The sequence below is a fragment of the Nerophis ophidion genome, linkage group LG11 (genome assembly GCF_033978795.1).
Source record: "Nerophis ophidion isolate RoL-2023_Sa linkage group LG11, RoL_Noph_v1.0, whole genome shotgun sequence".
In the NCBI taxonomy this organism is placed as follows: Eukaryota; Metazoa; Chordata; class Actinopteri; order Syngnathiformes; family Syngnathidae; genus Nerophis; species Nerophis ophidion.
Genome location: NC_084621.1, coordinates 13,147,714 through 13,175,099, shown reverse-complemented (window position 1 = coordinate 13,175,099; position 27,386 = coordinate 13,147,714). Strand labels below are relative to the sequence as shown.

Below are 27,386 nucleotides of genomic sequence, written 5' to 3'. Positions count from 1 at the left end.
GTGTTTGAAAGGTTAATAACAGCGTTTGGAGGGTTTATAAAGACATAAAATGCATAAAATATTTATAGAAATCATGCAATCAATGGTTCAAGGAACTTTATTGTCATAATGGCCTCTCTACCTTGCGGATACTCATTTACCAAGGGGTCTGTGGAAGCTAACTCCCGCGATAATGGAGGGAACACTACTAGCGATCTGGTGAGAGTGTAACCATCTTTAAAGTTTTAAATAGTGTAAAAATGTTGTGTTTTTAAGATGAGGTCCATTTTTCTTCTTCATTTCCTAGAGTTCCTTTCTCAGTGTTGGTGTGTTGCCCAGCAAGCCTCCGTGTTATCAAAGAAGATGAATCTGATGACGAGGATACCTGCCTGGACGGTGTTCCTGATCTGTTTTCAGACCCTGGTGACTATATGTATAGAAAAAATATATAAAAATATGATGATGTTGAACTCTGAGTGTAAACATAACTTGGCCCTAAAGAAATTAACTATTCACTGAAAATCGCAAGAAGAAGTTATTGGGGATAAAGAGAGTCTGGGGAAGTTATGTGATAAACAGGAGGGAAATGTTCTAATAATTATAATAAATAATAAATGGGTTGTACTTGTATAGCGCTTTTCTACCTTCAAGGTACTCAAAGCGCTTTGACACTACTTCCACATTTACCCATTCACACACACATTCACACACTTATGGAGGGAGCTGCCATGCAAGGCGCTAACCAGCACCCATCAGGAGCAAGGGTGAAGTGTCTTGCTCAGGACACAACGGACATGACGAGGTTGATTCTAGTATATATTATCATCATAACTTTATGCTCAAGGGCCATTACTATAAAGTATTGTCAATTTGGGCTGAAGAGGTATTTCTGTATTTGTGCTGAGCTAGCAATCCAAGTGATTGCTAGCCTCTTTTTATCAGTGTTTTGTTTAGACTCGGCCTGCTGACTACCAAGGCCGAACATTGGGTACCGGGACCAGACAAAACCGAGACCGGGTGATGGCACCAATACTCGGCCTGCTGACTACCAAGGCCGAAAGTTGGGTTCCGGGACCAGACAAAGCAGAGACTGGGGGATAGCACTTAGTGTCAACATATTTGCATTTTTGTATCATCATATATTGTGTCTAAGTGGAGTTCTCAAGTCTACACCCTTCCCTCAACTACAGGGATGTAATAGGGACTTTCCTGATAAATAGAGGAGGCACGCGGGCTTCATTTTTTAGAACGTAGTTTGGATCTGTAACTAGACTACAGCCAAAACACGTCGTCTCATGAGCTAAATTGAATTGATTGATTGATTGATACTTTTATTAGTAGATTGCACAGTTCAGTACATATTCCGTACAATTGACCACTAAATGGTAATACTCCAATAAGTTTTTCAACTTATTTCAACTGAACTCTGTCTCTGCATGATTCCTTGCTTCTTGTCTGATTAATAGATGTCATCAGTGTTTGAACTTGACACTGTGGAAGCTAACTCCCGCGATAATGGAGGGAACACTGTAGTAGCAATCTGGTGAGAGTGTAACCATGTTAGAATTAAGGGAGATGTCTTTAAAGTTTTAAATAGTGTAAAAATGTTGTGTTTTTAAGATGAGGTCCATTTTTCTTCTTCATTTCCTAGAGTTCCTTTCTCAGTGTTGGTGTGTTGCCCAGCAAGACTCCGTGTTATCAAAGAAGATGAATCTGATGACGAGGATACCTGCCTGGACGGTGTTCCTGATCTGTTTTCAGACCCTGGTGACTATATGTATAGAAAAAATATATAAAAATATGATGATGTTGAACTCTGAGTGTAAACATAACTTGGCCCTAAAGAAATGAACTATTCACTGAAAATCGCAAGAAGAAGTTATTGGGGATAAAGAGAGTCTGGGGAAGTTATGTGATAAACAGGAGGGAAATGTTCTAATAACTATAATAAATAATAAATGGGTTGTACTTGTATAGCGCTTTTCTACCTTCAAGGTACTCAAAGCGCTTTGACACTACTTCCACATTTACCCATTCACACACTGATGGAGGGAGCTGCCATGCAAAGCGCTAACCAGCACCCATCAGGAGCAAGGGTGAAGTGTCTTGCTCAGGACACAACGGACATGACGAGGTTGGTTGTAGTATATATTATCATCATAACTTTATGCTTAAGGGCCATTACTATAAAGTATTGTCAATTTGGGCTGAATAGGTATTTCTGTATTTGTGCTGAGCTAGCAATCCGAGCGATTGCTAGCCTCTTTTTATCAGTGTTTTGTTTAGATTCGGCCTGCTGACTGCCAAGGCCGAACATTGGGTACCGGGACCAGACAAAACCGAGACCGGGTGATGGCACCAATACTCTGCCTGCTGACTACCAAGGCCGAAAGTTGAGTTCTGGGACCAGACAAAGCAGAGACTGGGGGATAGCACTTAGTGTCAAAATATTTGCATTTTTGTATCATCATATATTGTGTCTAAGTGGAGTTCTCGAGTCTACACCCTTCCCTCAACGACAGGGATGTAATAGGGACTTTCCTGATAAATAGAGGAGGCACGCGGGCTCCATTTTTTAGAACGTAGTTTGGATCTGTAACTAGAGTACAGCCAAAACACGTCGTCTCATGAGCTAAATTGAATTGATTGATTGATTGATACTTTTATTAGTAGATTGCACAGTTCAGTACATATTCCGTACAATTGACCACTAAATGGTGACACCCGAATAAGTTTTTCAACTTATTTCAACTGAGCTCTGTCTCTGCATGATTCCTTGCTTCTTGTCTGATTAATAGATGTCATCAGTGTTTGAACCTGACACTGTGGAACCTAACTCTCGCGATAATGGAGGGAACTCTGTACTAGCGATCTGGCGAGAGTGTAAACATGTTAGAATTAAGGGGAGATGTCTCACAGTTTTTAAATAGTGTAAAAATGCTATGACTTTTTCTTTCTTCGTTTCCTAGAGTTCCATTCTCAGTGTTGGGTTGTTGCCCAGCAAGCCTCCGTGTTATCTACGGAACTGGACCCAAATGAACGGGATGACCAAGGACGACTCAGGACCAGCACCACCAGCACGTACAAATGAACACAAGGTGAGTGGCTTACCTTGTAGCTTGCTGAGCTCTTCTGCAGTTGGTGCAGGGGGAGGCGAGAGAGAAGACAGGCAAGTGTCAATCATGCAAAGCAGTGCAGCGGGATGTTGCAGCGTGTAAAAAAAATAACAACAACACTTGCCCGAAATGATATAGGCTGATCTTTTTAAGGACACAAAATGAGAATACGTGCAAAGAAGCACCAAATAATGTGAGCATGCCTGCAGACATTGAATACTGGTGTGTATGATATCAAGTAGTTTGCCACTTCCATCCCCACTTATCTCTTCAACGCTCCTCCTTCCACTCACCCAGATATTTGGCTTTCTCCTCTCTGCGCTCCTTCGCCAGCTGCTGCCTCTCCTCTGACTTGCCCATGTCTGCCATGACAAGCACAGGACATCTTAATGAAGCACTGGAGTAGGAGCCCAAATCTTGTTGAAGTTCATTTACATTCTATGGGAGGTGCTTGATGTTTATTCAGCCAAAACGGGACTATTTACTTTATTTGCATGCTTACAATATTCGTAAGGTACACTTTATTTGTAAGTATTACATTTGTCTGAATAATTTGATGACATAACTGTTTAAATCTACAACTGGTGTTGTCTAAAGCAGTGTTTTGCAACCTTTTTTTGAGCCAAGGCACATTTATTGCATTGAAAAAATGCAGAAATCATTAGAAAATTAAACTCAGTTGACAGTAAAAAGTTGTTGTCGCTATTGTTGGATATGACTTTAAAGCATAAGCAAGCATGCAGGACTATAGCTCTTGTCTCAAAGTAGGTGTACTGTCACCCCCTGTCACATCACACCCTGACTTATTTGGACTTTTTTGCTGTTTTCTTGTGTGTCATGTTTTAGTTTTTATGTTGCGCTCTTATTTTGGTGGCTTTTTCTCTTTTTTTGGTATTTTCCTGTAGCAGTTTCATCAATCAATCAATCAATCAATCAATGTTTACTTATATAGCCCTAAATCACTAGTGTCTCAAAGGGCTGCACAGACCACTACGACATCCTCGGTAGGCCCACATAAGGGCAAGGAAAACTCACACCCAGTGGGACGTCGGTGACAATGATGACTATGAGAACCTTGGAGAGGAGGAAAGCAATGGATGTCGAGCGGGTCTAACATGATACTGTGAAAGTTCAATCCATAATGGATCCAACACAGTCGCGAGAGTCCAGTCCAAAGCTGATCCAACACAGCAGCAAGAGTCCCGTTCACAGCGGAGCCAGCTGGAAACCATCCCAAGCGGAGGCGGATCAGCAGCGCAGAGATGTCCCCAGCCGACACACAGGCAAGCAGTACATGGCCACCGGATCGGACCGGACCCCCTCCACAAGGGAGAGTGGGACATAGGAGAAAAAGAAAAGAAACGGCAGATCAACTGGTCTAAAAAGGGAGTCTATTTAAAGGCTAGAGTATACAAATGAGTTTTAAGGTGAGACTTAAATGCTTCTACTGAGGTGGCATCTCGAACTGTTACCGGGAGGGCATTCCAGAGTACTGGAGTCCGAAATGAAAACGCTCTATAGCCCGCAGACTTTTTTTGGGCTTTGGGAATCACTAATAAGCCGGAGTCCTTTGAACGCAGATTTCTTGCCGGGACATATGGTACAATACAACCGGCAAGATAGGCTGGAGCTAGACCGTGTAGTATTTTATACGTAAGTAGTAAAACCTTAAAGTCACATCTTAAGTGCACAGGAAGCCAGTGCTGGTGAGCCAGTACAGGCGTAATGTGATCAAACTTCCTTGTTCTTGTCAAAAGTCTAGCAGCCGCATTTTGTACCAACTGTAATCTTTTAATGCTAGACATGGGGAGACCCGAAAATAATACGTTACAGTAATCGAGGCATGTCTTCCTTTGAGCGATATTTTCCACATCTACTTTGTTTTAGCCATCAAGAATATTTCAGTTGTTTTTTATCCTTCTTTGTGTGGACATTGTTGATTGTCATGTCATGTTGGGATGTACATTGTCTTTGCTCCACAGTAAGTCTTTGCTGTCGTCCAGCATTCTGTTTTTGTTTACTTTGTAGCCAGTTCAGTTCTGGTTTTGTTCTGCCTAGCCTTCCCTAAGCTTCAATGCCTTTTCTTAGGGGCACTCACCTTTTGTTTATTTTTGGTTTAAGCATCAGACACCTTTTTACCTGCACACTGCCTCCCGCTGTTTCCGACATCTATAAAGCAATAAGCTACTGGCTGCCACCTACTGATATGGAGGAGTATTACACGGTTACTCTGCTGAGCTCTAGACGGCACCGACACGCAACAACAACACATCATTTGCAGACTATAATTACTAGTTTGCAAAAAATATTTTCAACACAAATAGGTCAAATTAGATCACATCCAACGGCACACCAGACTGTATCTCACGGCACATTGGTTGAAAAACACTGGTGTGAAGCATGATGACTAATTAAGTAACGCGCGCCTCAACGTGTGTTTTTCAGCTTTACTGATAAATATCAAATCTAATATACATAATGTTCCTCTTTTTCCCAATTTTTACATTTTTTTCCTCAAAGGGTGCTCCTGTAATGTGCTTATTCTCTATCAGTTGACGACATAATAAAATATAAACTATACCCAAGCCAGCATGATTCACGTGCAGTTTAGTGCTTTATTAGAATACCCGGGGCTGTTTCTCCCTTGCTGGGATTAGCCCCGCCCATATCTCAGTCGTCTTTGGCCAGATGCTTCACATCTAAAAACATCTGCACCCTCGATCTACCAGGGGGAGGTGTGAACTGTAAGCAATATGCCACGCAGCCGTCCTGAGATAAGAAAAGAAAAAAAAAAAAATAGCCCTGACCCACTTTGATATTTATAGGACTGTGGAAAACTGCACGTGCGCCATCTTGTTCCCAGCGACATCATGACCTCACGTGCACAACACTCTGGAGGTATCAGTCTGGTTCATGTCATAGTTTTGTTGGAGCACTTCTCTGTTAGGAAGTAGGACGACTTTGTGCTTTGTTTGGGGTTATTTAACATAGGGCTAGGTGATGTATCGATATACCACAGGTTTGTCTCTGTGCGATATAGAAAATGACTATATGGTGATATTGGAGTATACCTTCTCACACAGTTGTTTTTGGCTGCGGGCATTACACTACAGCAGGGGTGCCCACACTTTTTCTGCAGGCGAGCTACTTTTCAATTGACCAACTCGAGGGGATCTACCTCATTTATATATATCATTTATATTTATTTATTTATGAAAGAGACATTTTTGTAAACAAGTTAAATGTGTTTAATGATAATACAAGCATGTGTAACACATATAGATGTCTTTCTTTCACGAAGACAAGAATATAAGTTGGTGTATTACCTGATTCTGATGACTTGCATTGATTGGAATCAGACAGTAATGATGATAACGCCCGCATTTTCAAATGGAGGAGGAAAAAAAGTTGTCCTTTCTGTACAATACCACATGAAAGTGGTTGGTTTTTGGCATCTAATTCATCCAGCTTCCATACACTTTACAAGAAAAACATTGGCGGCAAATTCCGTAGCTTGCTTGATTGACATTCACGGCACCCGAGGGTCTTGTGAGATGACGCTGGCTGCTGCCAGTTCATTATTATGAAAAAATGACCGAGAGGAAGGCGAGAAACACTTTTTATTTCAACAGACTTTCGCGCCGTCCCTTCCGTCAAAACTCTAAAGGCCGACTGCACATTTCCTATCTTCACAATAAAAGCCCTGCTTCATGCTGCCTGCGTTAACTAAATACAGAGTCTCGGAAAACTGGCGTGCACAAGTGATGTGCACGCCAGTTTTCTGAGGGATCGCTTGTGCACGCCAGTTTTCCGAGACTCTGTATTTAGTTAGCGCAGGCAGCATGAAGCAGGGCTTTTATTGTGAAGATAGGAAATGTGCAGTCTGCCTTTAGAGTTTTGACGGAAGGTACGGCGCGAGAGTCTGTTGAAATAAAAAGTGTTTCTCGCCTTCCTCTCGGTCATATTTTCATAATAATGATCTTGCAGCAGCCAGCGTCATCTCACAAGACCCTCCGGTACCGTGAATGTCATTTAAGTGACGTCTTGGTGAAGATTGATGAACACTAATTTTTAGGTCTATTTTTTTTAAAAGCCTGGCTGGAGATCGACTGACACACCCCCCGCGGTCGACTGGTAGCTCGCGATCGACGTAATGGGCACCCCTGCCCAACAAGCGCACCTTCTTACATACGTCACATACTGTCACCTCATAGGTCACATACGTATACGCCCTCGCCCAACAGAGAGGTAGCAGCAAGGGTAACGTTAGCTGCGATGCGAGCGGAGCCGTGCGAGTGGTAATACGAGAGAAAGAAGGTGCGGATCTGGTAACAAAAGAAGGAAGAATTAATTCCCAAGAAAAACAGCAGGGGGTCCATCGTCTGGCCCTGGTTTGGTTTCAAGCGGAAATATGTCGAACAGACAACCGTAATTTGTCAAGTGTGGGGCAAAAGCGTTGCTACAAAAAGTAGTTGTGGAGAGGGGAGGCCGGCAGTCCGACGGCGAGGCAGGGTACACCGGAGCCCGCCCCAAGATGGCGGCGAGTAGGTGCGGATTGCGAGCAAGGAGAGAGGCAGAGATCAACGCCGCAATTATCATCAGGTGCGCAGAGCGCCCAGCTGGGCACAATTTAATAATCATCTCCAACTGGGTAAAAAGGCCGGCAGCCAGAAACGTCAGGGAGCGAGGCGGAGAGAGGTGGATGCCGAGCGAGAGCAGAAAAGAGCACCCGGAAGACGACGGTGCACGTAGCTGGAAAGCTGGAGCGGAGGAGCGAGGAAAGCAGGACACGGCAAGGCTGAAAAGCAACCCGGTAGAGACTTTTATTTATTTGCAAAAATGAAAGAAGTTTAACCCGCTCGCAACACGGCGTGGCGCAGTGGGAGAGTGGCCGTGCGCAACCCGAGGGTCCCTGGTTCAAATCCCACCTAGTACCAACCTCGTCACGTCCGTTGTGTCCTGAGCAAGACACTTCACCCTTGCTCCTGATGGGTGCTGGTTGGCGCCTTGCATGGCAGCTCCCTCCATCAGTGTGTGAATGTGTGTGTGAATGGGTGAATGTGGAAGTAGTGTCAAACCGCTTTGAGTACCTTGAAGGTAGAAAAGCGCTATACAAGTACAACCCATTTATCATTTAACAATGTCCTTCCTTGACGGTCCGTGGAACCCGCACGACATGACGAGACTGTCACAGTAGCATTACTGCTAATATGTAGCATTATTGGAAAAGTCACCTGCTAGAGAATGAAGAGTGATAACTCTGCATATCAACATCTCCATTCGGTGCCACACAAACAAAATGCCGAGGCAAACATTTCCAGATCAACACCGTATGCAAAAAATAGTCAACAACAAAAGGAGATAACGTCCGTAGGAACCTACCACATAGCGAAGGACATACACTATTTGGTTTCCTATTATGCAGCTCATTTTTATTTGACGGTTGTTGAAATATCTTGTGTGACATCATGCACAAAAGTGCACTTTATTTGTTTGAAACTGTTGTAGTGGCGTTCTGTACAAAAAGTGCACTTTAATTTATTGTTGTTTTGATACGTCATCTTAGTGACATCATGCACAAAAGTGCACTTTATTTGTTTTAAACTGTTGTAGTGGCGTTCTGTACAAAAAGTGCACTTTAATTTAGTGTTGTTTTGATACGTCATCTTAGTGACATCATGCACAAAAGTGCACTTTGTTTTACACTGTTGTAGTGGCGTTCTGTACAAAAAGTGCACTTTAATTTAGTGTTGTTTTGATATGTCATCTTAGTGACATCATGCACAAAAGTGCACTTTATTTGTTTTAAACAGTTGTAGTGGCGTTCTGTACAAAAAGTGCACTTTAATTTAGTGTTGTTTTGATACGTCATCTTAGTGACATCATGCACAAAAGTGCACTTTATTTGTTTGAAACTGTTGTAGTGGCGTTCTGTACAAAAAGTGCACTTTAATTTAGTGTTGTTTTGATACGTCATCTTAGTGACATCATGCACAAAAGTGCACTTTATTTGTTTTAAACTGTTGTAGTGGCGTTCTGTACAAAAAGTGCACTTTAATTTAGTGTTGTTTTGATACGTCATCTTAGTGACATCATGCACAAAAGTGCACTTTGTTTTACACTGTTGTAGTGGCGTTCTGTACAAAAAGTGCACTTTAATTTAGTGTTGTTTTGATATGTCATCTTAGTGACATCATGCACAAAAGTGCACTTTATTTGTTTTAAACAGTTGTAGTGGCGTTCTGTACAAAAAGTGCACTTTAATTTAGTGTTGTTTTGATACGTCATCTTAGTGACATCATGCACGAAAGTGCACTTTATTTGTTTGAAACTGTTGTAGTGGCGTTCTGTACAAAAAGTGCACTTTAATTTAGTGTTGTTTTGATACGTCATCTTAGTGACATCATGCACAAAAGTGCACTTTATTTGTTTTAAACTGTTGTAGTGGCGTTCTGTACAAAAAGTGCACTTTAATTTAGTGTTGTTTTGATATGTCATCTTAGTGACATCATGCACAAAAGTGCACTTTATTTGTTTTAAACTGTTGTAGTGGCGTTCTGTACGCAAAGTGCACTTTAATTTAGTGTTGTTTTGATACGTCATCTTAGTGACATCATGCACAAAAGTGCACTTTATTTGTTTTAAACTGTTGTAGTGGCGTTCTGTACGCAAAGTGCACTTTAATTTAGTGTTGTTTTGATACGTCATCTTAGTGACATCATGCACAAAAGTGCACTTTATTTGTTTTAAACTGTTGTAGTGGCGTTTTGTACAAAAAGTGCACTTTAATTTAGTGTTGTTTTGATATGTCATCTTAGTGACATCATGCACAAAAGTGCACTTTATTTGTTTTAAACTGTTGTAGTGGCGTTCTGTACAAAAAGTGCACTTTAATTTAGTGTTGTTTTGATATGTCATCTTAGTGACATCATGCACAAAAGTGCACTAATAGCTTGTTTTAAAATGTCTCTGACAATCTTGCACTTTCTGTTTGGAAATGACACGAATGTTTGTGCCACTGCTTAATAACTGTTTAATAAATACACTTTTAGTTGTGATTTCCCTCTCTGCGTGAAAGTTTAAAAGTAGCATATATTAATGCAGTATGAAGAAGAATGTTTGAATGTAGACACATAGAATCATCATACTGCTGTCATTATATGTGTCAAGTGTTCATTCAAGGCTAAGGCAAAAAAAAATCGAGACATTCTATTGGACAAAAAAGAGTCTTAAATCTTGAGAAAACAATGAGAGGTTATGTGAATAGAATAATTACTTCCCCTCAGTAATGTTTTCCATAGAGAGGAGCAGAATGACCGAGCACGACGAGTAATCAGACCACAAAAACAATCTCTTCCTGCTAATAGTCGGACTATTCACTGGGCCTAATTAAGGGGGCTACAGAGTGCTCCCCCTCCAAACTCCTCTGGAGACCGCAAAAGCCCACAATTAACCGGGACAAGGAGGTCATTTTAGGATGCATTAGGAGAATTCCACTAGTTTATTTCTCCCAAAAAAGGGCGAGAAAGCACCTGGAGGCAGTCCAAGACCAGGACAAATGGATTAGAGGACAACAAGGCTGCAGAGAAGAAAAGCAACTGACATTCCCCAAACTCTCATACATGATTATTCAAGTCTAGTAGTTCCTAAAGGGGTTCCAGGTCCTGGTTCTTTACCTGGACTCCCCCCTTTTGCAGGCAGAATGCAATCATTGATGTCCATAGCTGTCAATCACAGACAACGCTAGACAGCGGTTGTACTCTCTCTCCCTCTCCTTTTTTTCCTTCTGCTTCGAGTAGGGCGCAAACCTTGGTCCTTGGCGTGGGATGCCAGCGTCCTAACTACTGAGCTAAAAAAGCACAGGCAATCTCCCAGACTGCAAGGCCTATTCTTGAAGTTGCCTGACTTGTGTTGCACTGGCACGGACATGCATGCACCCGTCTCAAAGTAGATGTACTGATGAACAACATCTATCCCGAGGTTGGGTCGCGGGGGCAGCAGCCTAAGCAGGAAAGCCCAGACTTCCCCCTCCCCAGCTACTTCGTCCAGCTCCTCCCGGGGAATCCCGAGGCGTTCCCAGGCCAGCCGGGAGACATAGTCTCATAGTTGTTGTTGTTTTTGGGTTTTTTTCCCCTTGGCCTCAGTCTGCACCCCCTCTCCAGGCCCCAGGCTAAAACCGATTTTTTTATTTTATTTTAATCTTCTATTCCCCCCCCCGTTTACCTGTATCTCATCTTTTTGTAAGGGGCGCTGGAAGCCGGCAGACCCGTCAGCGATCCTGTTCTGTCTCCCTGTAATGTTTGTCTGATCTTGAATGGGATTGTGCTGAAAATTGTAATTTTCCTGACGGAATGAATAAAGTACTATCTAATCTAATCTAATCTAGTCTTCCCACCGTGCCTTGGGTCTTCCCCGTGCCCGAAACACCTCCCTGATAACGTTGCTTGGATAACAGAAAATGTTGCTCCAAAACCTTTAAGTACCTTTCAGCATTAATGGTGCCTTCACAGATGTGTAAGTTACACATGCCTTGGGCACTAATACACCTCCATACCATCACACATGCTGGTTTTTTCAACTTTGCTCCTACAACAATCCGGATGGTTCTTTTCCTCTTTGTTCCGGAGGACACAACGTCCACAGTTTCCAAAAGCAATTTGAAATGTGGACTCGTCAGACCACAGAACACTTTTCCACTTTGCATCAGTCCATCGTAGATGAGGTCGGGGCCAGCGAAGCCAGCAGCGTTTCTGGGTGTTGTTGATAAATAGCATTGGCTTTGCATAGTATAGTTTTAACTTGCACTTACAGATGTAGCGACCAACTGTAGTTACTGACAGTGGTTTTCTGAAGTTATGTGGTGATATCCTTTACACACTGGTGTCGCTTTTTGATGCAGTAGTGAAGTGAATTATATTTATTTAACACGTTTCTCTAGTGACTCGAAGCACTTTTACATAGTGAAACACAATATCTAAGTTACATTTAAAGCAGTGTGGGTGGCACCGGGAGCAGGTGGGTAAAGTGTCTTGCCCAAGGAAACAACGGCAGTGACTAGGATGGCGGAAGCGTGGATCGAACCCCGAACCCTCAAGTTGCTATACCGCCCCTGTACCGCCTGAAGGATGGAAGGTCTGTAATATCATGGCTTACATGCAGTGATTTCTTAAGATTCTATGAACGTTTTGTTGATGTTATGGAGCGTAGATGTTGAAATCCCTAAATTGGTTGAGAAATGTTGTTCTAAAACTGTTGGAGAATTTGCTCTGGTATTTGTTGACAAAGTGGTGATTCTCGCCCCATCCTTGTTTGTGAATGATTGAGCATTTCATGGAAGGTGCTTTTTATACCCAATCATGGCACCCACCTGTTCCCAATTAGCCTGCACACCTGTGGGATGTTCCAAATAAGTGTTTGATGAGCATTCCTCAACTTTCTCTGTCTTTTTTGCCACTTGTGCCAGCTTTTTTGAAACGTGTTGGAGGCATAATTTGTAAATAAAAACAGAATACAATGATTTGCAAATCCTTTTCAACTTATATTCAGTTGAATGGACTGCAAAGACAAGATACTTAATGTTTTGTTTTGTTTTTTCCAAATAATCATTAACTTAGAATTTAACGGCAGCAACACATTGCAAAAAAGTTTGCATTTTTACCAGCGTGTTACATGACCTTTCCTTTTAACAACACTCAGTAAAGGTTTGAGAACTGAGGAAGAAACATTTTTGAAGCTTTTCTGGTGGATGTCATTCCAATTCTTGGTTGATGTGCCGCTTAAGTTGTTCAACAGTCTGGTGAGAAATGTTCTTAAACAGTTTTTCGGGGGAGGTTGGTAGAGCGGCGGTGCCAGCAACTTGAGGGTTCCAGGTTCGATCCCCGCTTCCGCCATCCTAGTCACTGCCGTTGTTTCCTTGGGCCAGACACTTTACCCACCTGCTCCCAGTGCCACCCACACTGATTTAAATGTAAAAATTAGATATTGGGTTTCGCTATGTAAAGTGCATTGAGTCACTGGAGAAAAAGCGCTATATAAATATAATTAACTTCACAATTTGCTCCCACATTTGTTGACAAAGTGGTGAACCTCGCCATCTCCTTGTTTGTGATGCTTTTATAGCCAATCATGGCACCCACCTGTTCCCAATCAGCCTGTTCACCTGTGGGATGTTCCAAATAAGTGTCTGATGAGCATTCCTCACTCGTGAACAAGACTCCTAGGTACTTGAACTCCTCCACTTGGGGCAGGGTCTCCTCCCCAACCCGGAGAGTCTTGTTCACGAGTGAGGGAAGAGTGGATGGTGAGATCGGTGCGGCGTCTTCAGTAATGCGGACGTTGTAACGATCCGTTGTGGTGAAGAAGGAGCTGAGCCGGAAGGCAAAGCTCTCAATTTACCGGTCGATCTACGTTCCCATCCTCACCTATGGTCATGAGCTTTGGGTCATGACCGAAAGGATAAGATCCCGGGTACAAGCGGCCGAAATTAGTTTCCTCCGCCGGGTGGTGGGTCTCTCCCTTAGAGATCAATCAATCAATCAATGTTTAATTATATAGCCCCAAATCACAAATGTCTCAAAGGACTGCACAAATCATTACGACTACAACATCCTCGGAAGAACCCACAAAAGGGCAAGGAAAACTCACACCCAGTGGGCAGGGAGAATTCACATCCAGTGGGACGCCACTGACAATGCTGACTATGAGAAACCTTGGAGAGGACCTCAGATGTGGGCAACCCCCCCCCCTCTAGGGGACCGAAAGCAATGGATGTCGAGCGGGTCTAACATGATGCTGTGAAAGTTCAATCCATAGTGGCTCCAACACAGCCGCGAGAGTTCAGTTCAAAGCGGATCCAAGACAGCAGCGAGAGTCCCGTCCACAGGAGACCATCTCAAGCGGAGGCGGGTCAGCAGCGTAGAGATGTCCCCAATCGATACACAGGCGAGCGGTCCATCCTGGGTCCCGACGAGCAGTCCATCATGGGTCTCGACTCTGGACAGATAGGGTGAGAAGCTCTGCCATCCGGGAGGAACTCAAAGTAAAGCCGCTGCTCCTCCACATCGAGAGGAGCCAGATGAGGTGGTTCGGGCATCTGGTCAGGATGCCACCCGAACGCCTCCCTAGGGAGGTGTTTAGGGCACGTCCAACCGGTAGGAGGCCACGGGGAAGACCCAGGACACGTTGGGAAGACTATGTCTCCCGGCTGGCCTGGGAACGCCTTGGGATCCCCCGGGAAGAGCTACACGAAGTGGCTGGGGAGAGGGAAGTCTGGGTTTCCCTGCTTAGGCTGTTGCCCCCGCGACCCGACCTCGGATAAGCGGAAAATGATGGATGGATGGATGGATGAGCATTCCTCAACTTTCTCTGTCTTTTTTGCCACTTAAGTCAGCTTTTTTTTATAACATGTTGCAGGCATCAAATTCCAAATGAAGTGGCTGGGGAGAGGGAAGTCTGGGTTTCCCTGCTTAGGCTGCTGCCCCCGCGACCCGACCTCGGATAAGCGGAAGATGATGGATGGATGGATGAGCATTCCTCAGCTTTCTCTGTCTTTTTTGCCACTTACGTCAGCTTTTTTATAACATGTTGCAGGCATCAAATTCCAAATGAAGTGGCTGGGGAGAGGGAAGTCTGGGTTTCCCTGCTTAGGCTGTTGCCCCCGCGACCCGACCTCGGATAAGCGGAAGATGATGGATGGATGGATGGATGAGCATTCCTCGACTTTCTCTGTCTTTTTTGCCACTTACGTCAGCTTTTTTATAACATGTTGCAGGCATCAAATTCCAAATGAGCTAATAATTGCAAAAAATAACAACGTTTTCCAGTTCCAACATTAAATATCTTGTCTTTGCAGTCCATTCAATTGAATATATTTGCAAATCCTTGTATTCTGTTTTTATTTACCATTTACACAACGTGACAACTTCACCGCTTTTGGGGTTTTGTGTATTTGCCAGGCATCTCTTATGTCAAGATGCTTTCTGTTCCAGCTCTCAGTTTTGGCTGCAGGTCTGAAAGCCCATGCGGTCACTTATCTATTCCCCGACCAGAGGACTACCTTAGCCTGGAGTCCAGCAAAGTGCAGAGTTAATAGCCTGCATCATTAAACCTCGGCACAGTCCCATTACGAGTTTCAGAGAACCGGATGAACTTTACCTCTTTTCGATCTCAAGCCGGGCGAGGCCGGCGATCCCGGGATCACGTCAGCTCTGGTCAGTCTCCGCTCCGCCTCTTTCCTGGCCGGCGACTCCATCCTCCGGAGGCTCTCCTGGGGACTGCTGGCCCCCTCCGGCTCCGGCCTGCTCCTCTCCCGCTTCAGCACTTCCTGGGGAGCTGGTCGGACAGAACGGCACGGAAGAAAAACATCAAGTAAACGAAAGCGCGGACAGAAAAGTCAACCAGTCAGGCCTCATTCCACTCCAGCTGAGGATGACATCAGCTCCGGGAGAAACTCCGTGCGACGAGCGTGAGGAGAAGAATGCTGGCTATCTTTGTGTCATCACATTTTTAACACCAGACTTCACGGGGCTCGCTTGTCAGTCAGGACCAGCATGTTAGATCCACTATGGACTGGACTCTCACACTATTATGTTAGATCCACTATGGACTGGACTTTCACTATTATGTTAGATCCACTATGGACTGGACTTTCACTATTATGTTAGATCCACTATGGACTGGACTCTCACTATTATGTTAGATCCACTATGGACTGGACTCTTACTAGTATGTTAGATCCACTATGGACTGGACTCTTACTAGTATGTTAGATCCACAATGGACTGGACTTTCACTATTATGTTAGATCCACTATGGACTGGACTCTCACTATTATGTTAGATCCACTATGGACTGGACTCTCACACTATTATGTTAGATCCACTATGGACTGGACTCTCACTATTATGTTAGATCCACTATGGACTGGACTCTTACTAGTATGTTAGATCCACTATGGACTGGACTTTCACTATTATGTTAGATCCACTATGGACTGGACTTTCACTATTATGTTAGATCCACTATGGACTGGACTCTCACTATTATGTTAGATCCACTATGGACTGGACTCTCACTATTATGTTAGATCCACTATGGACTGGACTCTCACTATTATGTTAGATCCACTATGGACTGGACTCTCACTATTATGTTAGATCCACTATGGACTTGACTCTCACTATTATGTTAGATCCACTATGGACTGGACTCTCTGCTGGGCAGGCTGCTCACACTTCAATGTCCAACTCCAACATTAGTTTGGCCCGATTCTGACGGCCCCGACAAAGTCCCCTGGGGGGAAGGGACACTGGGCTTTGTTCCCTCTGCACTGTCTGGCCCCCGCGCTCTCATTCTGGGGCCCGCATAGTCTTGCAGGATCAACACTGCGGCAACGTGCTGTAAATTATTGCGGGCACGGACAGTAGGAGGCTGACAGTCAGGCACACGGGAGATTTACTACTCCGTCACTGTGCTATTCAGCAACTTGCAAGGAGGCCGCTGTGCAACTCTGTTGTGGTTTTGTGCCGACTACACACTTTTGCAACACACACTCAAGGAGCTGTGAGTGTTCATAGTGGACCTTGTGACTTCCCACTATAGGAAATGTGATAAAAGATCAGTTTTCATGTCAAATACTCATCATAACTCCTATAATGGCCTAGTGCAGACCTGGACAAATTACTATTATGTTAGATCCACTATGAACTGGACTCTCACTATTATGTTAGATCCACTATGGGCTGGACTCTCACTATTATGTTAGATCCACTATGGACTGGACTTTCACACTATTATGTTAGATCCACTATGGACTGGACTGTCACAATATTATGTTAGATCCACTATGGACTGGACTCTCTCACTATTATGTTAGATCTACTTACGACTGGACTCTCTCACTATTATGTTAGATCCACTATGGACTGGACTCTCTCACTATTATGTTAGATCCACTATGGACTGGACTCTCAATATTATGTTAGATCCGCTATGGACTGGACTCCCTCACTTTTATGTTAGATCCACTATGGACTGGACTCTCTCACTATTATGTTAGATCCACTATGGCAGGCCTGGCCAACCCGCGGCTCGCGAGCCTCATGCGGCTCTTTAACTAGTTCCATGCGGCTCTTCATGAGCTGTCACATGACATGCGTCAAAAATTTTTGGCTGGCGCTGTCATTAACTCCTCCTACAGCTAGATGGCACACTGACCATGTAAGCCTGTTTGAGTGACGTCAAACGAGCGCCGAGAGAATCTTTGGTGTGACATCATTTGTGTTGTAAACAATTCCCGTCAAGTTACCTCTTGAAATGGCAGGGAAAAAAAGACCAGTCAAACGAAAATGTGAAGAACAAAGGACGTTTTTGCCAGAGTGGGAGGGTTTATATTTTTTTGTTAAACGTAATGGCAAGCCGATATGCCTTATATGTCACGGAGCATTAGCGCATTTCAAAGCTTCAAATCTTCAGCGTCACTTCAGCTCACTCCACCCAGAACAAGTTTGTCGCTTTGAAAAGCCAGGCAGAAAAGCAGGTGCAGTTTTTCCAAAAATTTACAAAACACTCGAAGACCGTAACGCTTGCATCATATCAGCTGGCTTGGAACATAGCACGGGCTAAAAAGCCATACAACGAAGGGGACTTCATTAAAAAAAGCCTCATTGATGACGCCTTTGAAATCTTGGCTCCTGGAGACGACAAACTAAAACGGAGCGTATCAGACGTTTAACTTTCCCGCCAGTGTTAAACACAGAATATCGGATATTAATACAGCTGTTGAATCACAGTTGCACTCTGACCTTCAAGCATATGAGTATTTTAGTGTGGCATTGGATGAGAGTTGTGACATACAAGACAAGACTCAGTTGGCAATATTTGCACGGTCTGTGTCAAATGAATGTATGATCAAAGAAGAACTCCTTGATATTGTGACATTAAAAGACAGAACCCGTGGCATAGATGTGAAAGAAGCAATGATGGCTGTGTTTGCAAAAGCAAATCTGCCCATACCAAAACTAACTGCAATAGCCACGGATGGAGCGCCAGCCATGATCGGATCCGTGAACGGGCTTGTGGGGCTGTGCAAAGCTGATCAAACATTTCCCGACTTTTGGAATTTCCACTGCATCATCCACAGGGAGCAACTCGTGTCTAAATCATTGAATTTAAACAACGTCATGAAGCCAGTGATGGAAATCGTCAACTACATCCGCACACATGCGCTTAACCACAGGCAATTCGGGAATCTCAGTGCTGAGCTGGACCACGGGCTTCCAGGTGACCTGCCGCTGCACTGCACTGTGAGGTGGCTGTCAAAAAGCAAGGTATTCTCTCGCTTCTTTGAGCTTTTGGATGCTGTGAAACTGTTCATGGAAGAGAAGGACAAGGTCTATCCTGAGCTCTCAGACCTCGAGTGGATTATGGATGTGGCATTTTCAGTCGACATGCTGTGTCACTTGGACAGACTGAACCTGACCCTGCAGGGTCAGTTAAAAATGCTGCCTGACATGGTGCAAAGTGTGTTTGCGTTTGTCAACAAACTAAAGCTGTTCGAGGCGCATATTCAAAAGGGAGATTTAACACATTTTCATACTCTGCTAAAAGCCAGTGAGCAAGTCACCAGCGCCGCCCTGAAAAAGAAAAGAGACAGATATGCAACACTGCTTGCAAACCTGCACGAAATCTTTGTGACCGGGTTCTGTGATCTACAACTGAAAAGACCACAGATTACGTTCCTCGTCGACCCATTTAATGCGGAGACAGACTGTTTGAAAGCCCCGCTCGTCACAGATGAGGCTGCGGCTGAGTTGGAGATGATCGACCTTTGTGAGGAAGATCAATTGAAAGCTGTTTTAAGGGAAGGGACCGTTGAGTTCTGGAAAAGTGTGCCAATTGAAAAATACCCCAACATCAAACGAGCTGCGCTTAAGATACTGTCCATGTTTGGGTCAACGTACGTCTGCGAGTCTGTGTTTTCTACCCTGAAACATGTGAAATCAAAGCATTGATCTGTTCTGACTGACACTCATTTGAAAGAATTGCTTAGAGTGGCAACAACAAAATACAAGCCAGATTTGAAGAGGATTGTTCAAGATAAGGAATGCCAGAAGTCTCACTAAGCAGCATAGTAAGAGAAAGATGTTGTTGAAAATTATTCTATTATTGTTTGTGGACTTGCTTGAACTGAGAGTATGTGTGTGTGAGACACACAATGTTAACTGTTGAAAATTACTGATATTATCATGTTGGTGTGGTTATTTTCATTAGATCTGGCTGAGCACAGGTCTGTGTATGCGTGCATACATGATTAAAATATGATGTTCATGTGTACCCATGTGTATGATGTGGCTCTTTGCAGTAACACCGAAAAAAAAATGGCTCTTAGTCTCTGACTAGTTGGCCACCCCTGCACTATGGTCTGGACTCTCACACTATTATGATAGATCCACTATGGACTGGACTCTCTCACTATTATGTTAGATCCACTATGGACTGGACTCTCACTATTATGTTAGATCCGCTATGGACTGGACTCCCTCACTATTATGTTAGATCCACTATGGACTGGACTCTCTCACTATTATGTTAGATCCACTATGGTCTGGACTCTCACACTATTATGTTAGATCCACTATGGACTGGACTCTCTCACTATTATGTTAGATCCACTATGGACTGGACTCTTACTATTATGTTAGATCCACTATGGACTGGACTTTCACTATTATGTTAGATCCACTATGGCCTGGACTCTTACTAGTATGTTAGATCCACTATGGACTGGACTTTCACTATTATGTTAGATCCACTATGGACTGGACTCTCACTATTATGTTAGATCCACTATGGACTGGACTCTCACTATTATGTTGGATCCACTATGGACTGGACTCTCACACTATTATGTTAGATCCACTATGGACTGGACTCTCACTATTATGTTAGATCTACTATGGTCTGGACTCTCACACTATTATGTTAGATCCACTATGGACTCGACTCTCACTATTATGTTAGCTCCACTATGGACTGGACTCTCACTATTATGTTAGATCCACTATGGACTGGACTCTCACACTATTATGTTAGATCCACTATGGACTGGACTCTCACTATTATGTTAGATCTACTATGGTCTGGACTCTCACACTATTATGTTAGATCCACTATGGACTGGACTCTCTCACTATTATGTTAGATCCACTATGGACTGGACTCTTACTATTATGTTAGATCCACTATGGACTGGACTTTCACTATTATGTTAGATCCACTATGGCTTGGACTCTTACTAGTATGTTAGATCCACTATGGACTGGACTTTCACTATTATGTTAGATCCACTATGGACTGGACTCTCACACTATTATGTTGGATCCACTATGGACTGGACTCTCACACTATTATGTTAGATCCACTATGGACTGGACTCTCACACTATTATGTTAGATCCACTATGGACTGGACTCTCACTATTATGTTAGATCTACTATGGACTGGACTCTCACTGTTATGTTGGATCCACTATGGACTGGACTCTCACTATCATGTTAGATCCACTATGGACTGGACTCTCACTAAACTTGAGGTGCACCATCAAGCATGGAGTGATAGTTTAATAACTTATAAACGCATGCTTACCTTAGCTAAAACTAATTATTACTCAAATCTCATCCGCATTAATAAAAACGATCCAAAATTTTTGTTTAGTACAGTAGCATCGCTAACCCAACAAGGGACTCCTTCCAGTAGCTCCACCCATTCGGCAGATGACTTTATGAAGTTCTTTAATAAGAAAATTGAACTTATTAGAAAGGAGATTAAAGACAATGCGTCCCAGCTACAACGGGGTTATAGTAACACAGATACGATTGTATATACGGCGGATACTGCCCTCCAAAATAGTTTCTCTCGTTTTGATGAAATAACATTAGAAGGATTGTTACAACGTGTAAATGGAATAAAACAAACAACATGTTTACTTTACCCACTTCCTGGGAAACTTATCAAGGAGCTTTTTGTATTATTAGGTCCATCAGTGCTAAATATTATAAACTTATCACTTTCCTCGGGCACTGTTCCCGTTGCATTCAAAAAAGCGGTTATTCATCCTCTCCTTAAAAGACCTAACCTTGATCCAGACCTCATGGTAAACTACCGACCGGTGTCTCACCTTCCCTTTATTTCGAAAATCCTCGAAAAAATTGTTGCAGAGCAGCTAAATGAGCACTTAGCGTTTAACAATCTATGTGAAACCTTTCAATCCGGTTTCAGGGCAAATCACTCGACTGAGACAGCCCTCGCAAAACTGACTAATGATCTATTGCTAACGATGGACTCTGATGCGTCATCTATGTTGCTGCTCCTCGATCTTAGCGCTGCTTTCGATACCGTCGATCATAATATTTTATTAGAGCAATTGGTATTTCAGACTCAGCCCTGTCATGGTTTAACTCTTATCTTACTGATAGGATGCAGTGCGTCTCCTATAACAGTGTGACCTCGGACTATGTTAAGGTAACGTGTGGAGTTCCCCAGGGTTCGGTCCTTGGCCCTGTACTCTTCAGCATCTACATGCTGCCGCTAGGTGACGTCATACGCAAATACGGTATTAGCTTTCACTGTTATGCTGATGACACCCAACTCTACATGCCCCTAAAGCTGACCAACACGCCGGACTGTAGTCAGTTGGAAGCGTGTCTTAATGAAATTAAACAATGGATGTCCGCTAACTTTTTGCAACTTAATGCCAAAAAAACGGAAATGCTGATTATCGGTCCTGCTAGACACCGAACTCTATTTAATAATACAACTTTAACATTTGACAACCAAATAATAAAACAAGGTGACTCTGTAAAAAATCTGGGTATTATCTTCGACCCAACTCTCTCCTTTGAGTCACACATTAAAAGCGTTACTAAAACGGCCTTCTTCCATCTCCGTAATATCGCTAAAATTCGCTCCATTTTGTCCACTAAAGACGCCGAGATCATTATCCATGCGTTTGTTACGTCTCGTCTCGATTACTGTAACGTATTATTTTCGGGTCTCCCAATGTCTAGCATTAAAAGATTACAGTTGGTACAAAATGCGGCTGCTAGACTTTTGACAAGAACAAGAAAGTTTGATCACATTACGCCTGTACTGGCTCACCTGCACTGGCTTCCTGTGCACTTAAGATGTGACTTTAAGGTTTTACTACTTACGTATAAAATACTACACGGTCTAGCTCCAGCCTATCTTGCCGATTGTATTGTACCATATGTCCCGGCAAGAAATCTGCGTTCAAAAGACTCCGACTTATTAGTGATTCCTAGAGCTCAAAAAAAGTCTGCGGGCTATAGAGCGTTTTCCGTTCGGGCTCCAGTACTCTGGAATGCCCTCCCGGTAACAGTTCGAGATGCTACCTCAGTAGAAGCATTTAAGTCTCATCTTAAAACTCATCTGTATACTCTAGCCTTTAAATAGACCTCCTTTTTAGACCAGTTGATCTGCCGCTTCTTTTCTTTCTCCTATGTCCCCCCCTCCCTTGTGGAGGGGGTCCGGTCCGATGACCATGGATGAAGTACTGACTGTCCAGAGTCGAGACCCAGGATGAACCGCTCGTCGGGACCCAGGATGGACCGCTCGCCTGTATCGGTTGGGGACATCTCTACGCTGCTGATCCGCTTGAGATGGTTTCCTGTGGACGGGACTCTCACTGCTGTCTTGGAGCCACTATGGATTGAACTTTCACAGTATCATGTTAGACCCGCTCGACATCCATTGCTTTCGGTCCCCTAGAGGGGGGGGGTTGCCCACATCTGAGGTCCTCTCCAAGGTTTCTCATAGTCAGCATTGTCGCTGGCGTCCCACTGAATGTGAATTCTCCCTGCCCACTGGGTGTGAGTTTTCCTTGCCCTTTTGTGGGTTCTTCCGAGGATGTTGTAGTCGTAATGATTTGTGCAGTCCTTTGAGACATTTGTGATTTGGGGCTATATAAATAAACATTGATTGATTGATTGATATTATGTTAGATCCACTATGGATTGGACTCTCACACTATTATGTTAGACCCACTAGGGACTGGAGTCTCACACTATTATGTTAGATCCACTATGGACTGGACTCTCACTATTATGTTAGATCCACTATGGACTGGACTCTCACTATTATGTTAGATCCACTATGGACTGGACTCTCACTATTATGTTAGATCCACTATGGATTGGACTTTCACACTATTATGTTAGACCCACTAGGGACTGGTCTCTCACACTATTATGTTAGATCCACTAGGGACTGGACTCTCACTATTATGTTAGATCCACTATGGACTGGACTCTCACTACTATGTTAAATCCACTATGGACTGGACTCTCACACTATTGTGTTAGACCCACTTTGGATTGGACTCTCACACTATTATGTTAGACCCACTTGACGTCCATTGCTTCCGGTCTCCCGTGGGAGAGGGGGGATGGACAACCCCATTTGCAGTCCTCTCCAAGGTTTCTCCTAGTCATTCTCATTCCTTGCCCTTATTTGGGCACTGATCGGCGGATGTGGTTTTGGCTTGTGCAGCCCTTTGAGACACTTGTGATTTAGGGCTATATAAGTAAACATTGATTGATTGATTGATTACATGAAAGTGTCAGAAGAGGTTGGTAGAAGTCATTAAAACACCTGCTTTTCATCATTTGGACAGGTGGCCAAATACTTTTGGCCAGATAGTCTACTTCCAAAGTGTTATCTTGGGACCAACCAGACTCCCTCAGATTGTAGAAGCACAGAAATAAACATCACAGCATCTTTTAATGCCGTGTGATTACAGCAATTTACTGAGAGGTTCCAAAGGCCTGAAGAGAAAAACGTCGTCTGAGCTCATTGAGGCGAGAGTGAAAGTGATGTCATCGCTTGTTCTTCATCAGGCAGATGCTGCATCAGAGACATCAGCTGGGAGATGAGATGATACTAAGCAAGCATTACTCAGGCTGGCCTGTGTGGTGTTGTGTTGTGTGGTGTGGTGTAGTGTGGTGTGGTGTTGTGTTGTGTGGTGTGGTGTGGTGTGGTGTTGTGTGGTGTGTTGTGTGGTGTGGTGTGGGGAAGTGTGGTGTGGTGTTGTGTAGTGTTGTGGGGTGTTGTGTTGTGTGGTTTACTGTAGTGGTGTGGTGTTGTGTTGTGTGGTGTGGTGTGGTGTGGTGTAGTGTGGGGAAGTGTTGTGGGGTGTTGTGTGGTGTTGAGTTGTGTTGTGTGGTGTAGTGTTGTGTGGTGTAGTGTGCTGTTGTGTAGTGGTGTGGTGTTGTGTGGTGTTCTGTAGTGTTGAGGGGTGTGGTGTAGTGTTGTGTAATGTAGTGTGGTGTAGTGTAGTGTGGGGAAGTGTGGTGTTGTGTTGTGTTGTGTGGTGTGGTGTAGTGTGGGGAAGTGTTGTGTGGTGTGTGGTTTACTGTGGTGTCGTGTGGTGTTAAGTTGTGTGGTGTAGTGTTGTGTAGTGGTGTGGTGTTCTGTAGTGTTGAGGGGTGTGGTGTAGTGTTGTGTGGTGTTGTGTTGTGTGGTCTCCGCTTGGCGACATCACACAGCTTAAACACCGCAGAGACACAGAGAGTGTAAGCAATGAATAATGGAGGCTGATTTACATGGAGAGAATGTCAGGTTTGGAGCAGCACTTCCTGCTGCTGCTGAGTCGGGTCCTGCTAGGACTACCAATGAAACTCAGAAGAAGACGAGGCAGGCAGAGGACACTGAAAGAAGGCCTGATTATTTTCAAACTACAACATGGTGACAGTAAAACAATGTGCAATGCATTTCAAGTTCAGACTAGGGCTGGACGACATGATCTTTATTTAATATCTCCATCTTTTTAGGCCATGTCACGATACACCATATATATCTCCATATGTTGCCTTAGCCTTGAATGAACACTTGATGCATATAATCACAGCAGTATGATGATTCTATGTGTCTACATTCAAACATTCTTCTTCATACTGCATTAATATATGCTACTTTTAAACTTTCATGCAGAGAGGGAAAGCACAACTAAAAGTGTATTTATTAAACAGTTATTAAGCAGTGGCACAAACATTCATGTCATTTCCAAAACAGAAAGTGCAAGATTGCCAGATACATTTTAAAAGTGCACTTTTGTGCATGATGTCACTAAGATGACATATCAAAACAACACTAAATTAAAGTGCACTTTTTGTACAGAATGCCACTACAATAGTTTTGTTACGTCTGTTCGGCATTGTGATGCCGGGTTCGATTCCCTCGAGGATGCGTCAAGTGAACACAGCAAAGGTAAGAATATAAACAATTTATTTAAGGAAAATGATCTATGAAACAAAAAGGCAAACCAAAGACGCCAGCATAAAAGCTAGGATATACAAAAATGAGAACTAAACTGGCACATAGACACATTAAAGAGAAAAACAAAACATACAGCATGAGAGCTGAAATAAACAAATGGCTGAGCGTGAAAAGCTAGCGAGAATATACATACGATGTAGAGTGCAGGCGTAACTTGTTGCGTGAAAGCAAATTATGAACCCAGGCTGAACAAACAAAAGAGGACGGCTTATAAAGTGACGGTGATTATCTGTAGCAGGTGTGCGGGGCGTGAGCAGCAGGTGAACTGATGAGTGACCATGGTGACAAAGCAAACAGGAAATAAGGAGTCGGAGAAATATACAAAATAGAAAGATAAATAGTGTAGATCTGAGCAGCAGATCGCAACAAGTTTAAAACAAATAAAGTGCACTTTTGTGCATGATGTCACACAAGATATTTCAGTAAGTGTCAAATAAAAATGAGCTACATAATAGGAAATCAAATAGTGTATGTCCTTCGCTATGTGGTAGGTTCCTGCGGACGTTATCTCCTTCTGTTGTTGACTATTTTTTTCATACAGTGTTGATGTGGAAATGGTTGCTTCGACATTTTGTTAGTGTGGCACCGAACAGAGACGTTGACATGCAGAGTTTCAAGCACTCTTCCTTCCCTAGCGGGATACTTTTCAAATGATGCTACAAATTAGCAGTGGTGCTACACATTGTAGCACCACTTTTGCCGCATACTTGACAAATCACGGTTGTCTGTTCGACATTCCAACTTGAAGCCAAACCACCGCCAGACGATGGACCCCATGCTGTTTTTCTTGGGAATTTATTTATCCTTCATTTGTGACCAGATTGGCACCTTCTTTCTCTTGTATTACCACTTGCATCACAGCTAACGTTACCCATGCTGCTACCTCTCCGCTCCGCGAGGGCGTATACGTATGTGACGTTTCTAAGAAGGTGCGCTTGTTTTATGTCTCTGTGAGAAGGAGAGACAAGAAAGAGTGAGAAGAGCCTGTAGTGTAATGCCCGCAGCTAAAAGCAACTGCGTGAGAAGGTATACTGCAATATCACCATATAGTCATTGTCTATATCGCACCCGCGATATATCGATATATTGCTCAGCCCTAGTACAAAGTATAAGGTCCTTTGTGAGGTACCTTCAGGGATCCTGGGGTGCAGGTACCTCACACCAGCAGACACAAACGCAGGGCTTTTTGCTTTCAGTGCACCAAAGGTTTTTTTGCATGTCCAGCGTTCTGGACTGAGGAAGGATTTGTGAGGATGCGTCATGAGAAAGTCAGCATCACTTGTTGGTGTGGCACCGAATGAAGATGTTGACATGCGGAGTTTCAAGCACTCTTCCTTCCCTAGCGGGACCCTTTTCAAATGATGCTACAAATTAGCAGTGGTGCTACTTTTTGTAGCACCACTTTTGCCCCGCACTTGACAAATCACGGTTGTCTGTTCGACATTCCCACTTGAAGCCAAACCACCGCCAGACGATGGACCCCCTGCTGTTTTTCTTGGGAATTAATTTATCCTTCATTTGTTACCAGATTGGCACCTTCTTTCTCTCGTATTACCACTCGCACAACAGCTAATGTTACCTATGCTGCTACCTCTCTGCTCCGCGAGGGCGTATACGTATGTGACGTATGTAAGAAGGTGCGCTTGTTTTACGTCTCTGTGAGAAGGAGAGACAAGAAAGAGTGGGAAGAGCCTGTAATGTAATGCCCGCAGCTAAAAGCAACTGCGTGAGAAGGTATACTCCAATATCACCATATAGTCATTTTCTATATCGACAAACCCGCGATATATCGAGTATATCGACATATCGCCCAGCCCAAGTTCAGATTTTAAAAAGCAATACAAAGAGCATAAAATACACTTTACATAAACTTTTATGTGCCAAGTACTGATAGTGCTGAACAAGTGTCTGTATAAGACAAAGGTGTCAAACTCAAGACTC

The 27,386-nt window shown here is 43.5% G+C and overlaps 1 protein-coding gene and 1 long non-coding RNA gene across 6 annotated transcripts in view; one reads left to right on the top strand and one right to left on the bottom strand.

Moving 5' to 3' along the window:
* map7d1a (MAP7 domain containing 1a) overlaps positions 1–27,386 on the bottom strand; it is a 118,436-nt gene that overhangs the window by 50,774 nt on the left and 40,276 nt on the right. For all 5 annotated transcript variants that reach the window (XR_009808755.1, XM_061915122.1, XM_061915119.1 and 2 more), the window contains exons 2-4: positions 15,249–15,425; positions 3,389–3,457; positions 3,091–3,111 (exon numbers count right to left, since the gene is read on the bottom strand). Coding sequence is in view for 4 of the 5 variants with exons in the window: in XM_061915122.1 (XP_061771106.1) it covers positions 3,091–3,111; positions 3,389–3,457; positions 15,249–15,425 (267 nt within the window). In the remaining variant the exon portion in view is untranslated. The remainder of the gene's footprint in view (positions 1–3,090; positions 3,112–3,388; positions 3,458–15,248; positions 15,426–27,386) is intronic.
* Positions 255–2,854, top strand: LOC133561677 (uncharacterized). Its single transcript, XR_009808756.1, has 3 exons — positions 255–402; positions 1,631–2,113; positions 2,778–2,854. It is a non-coding gene; the product is annotated as an uncharacterized LOC133561677 (long non-coding RNA).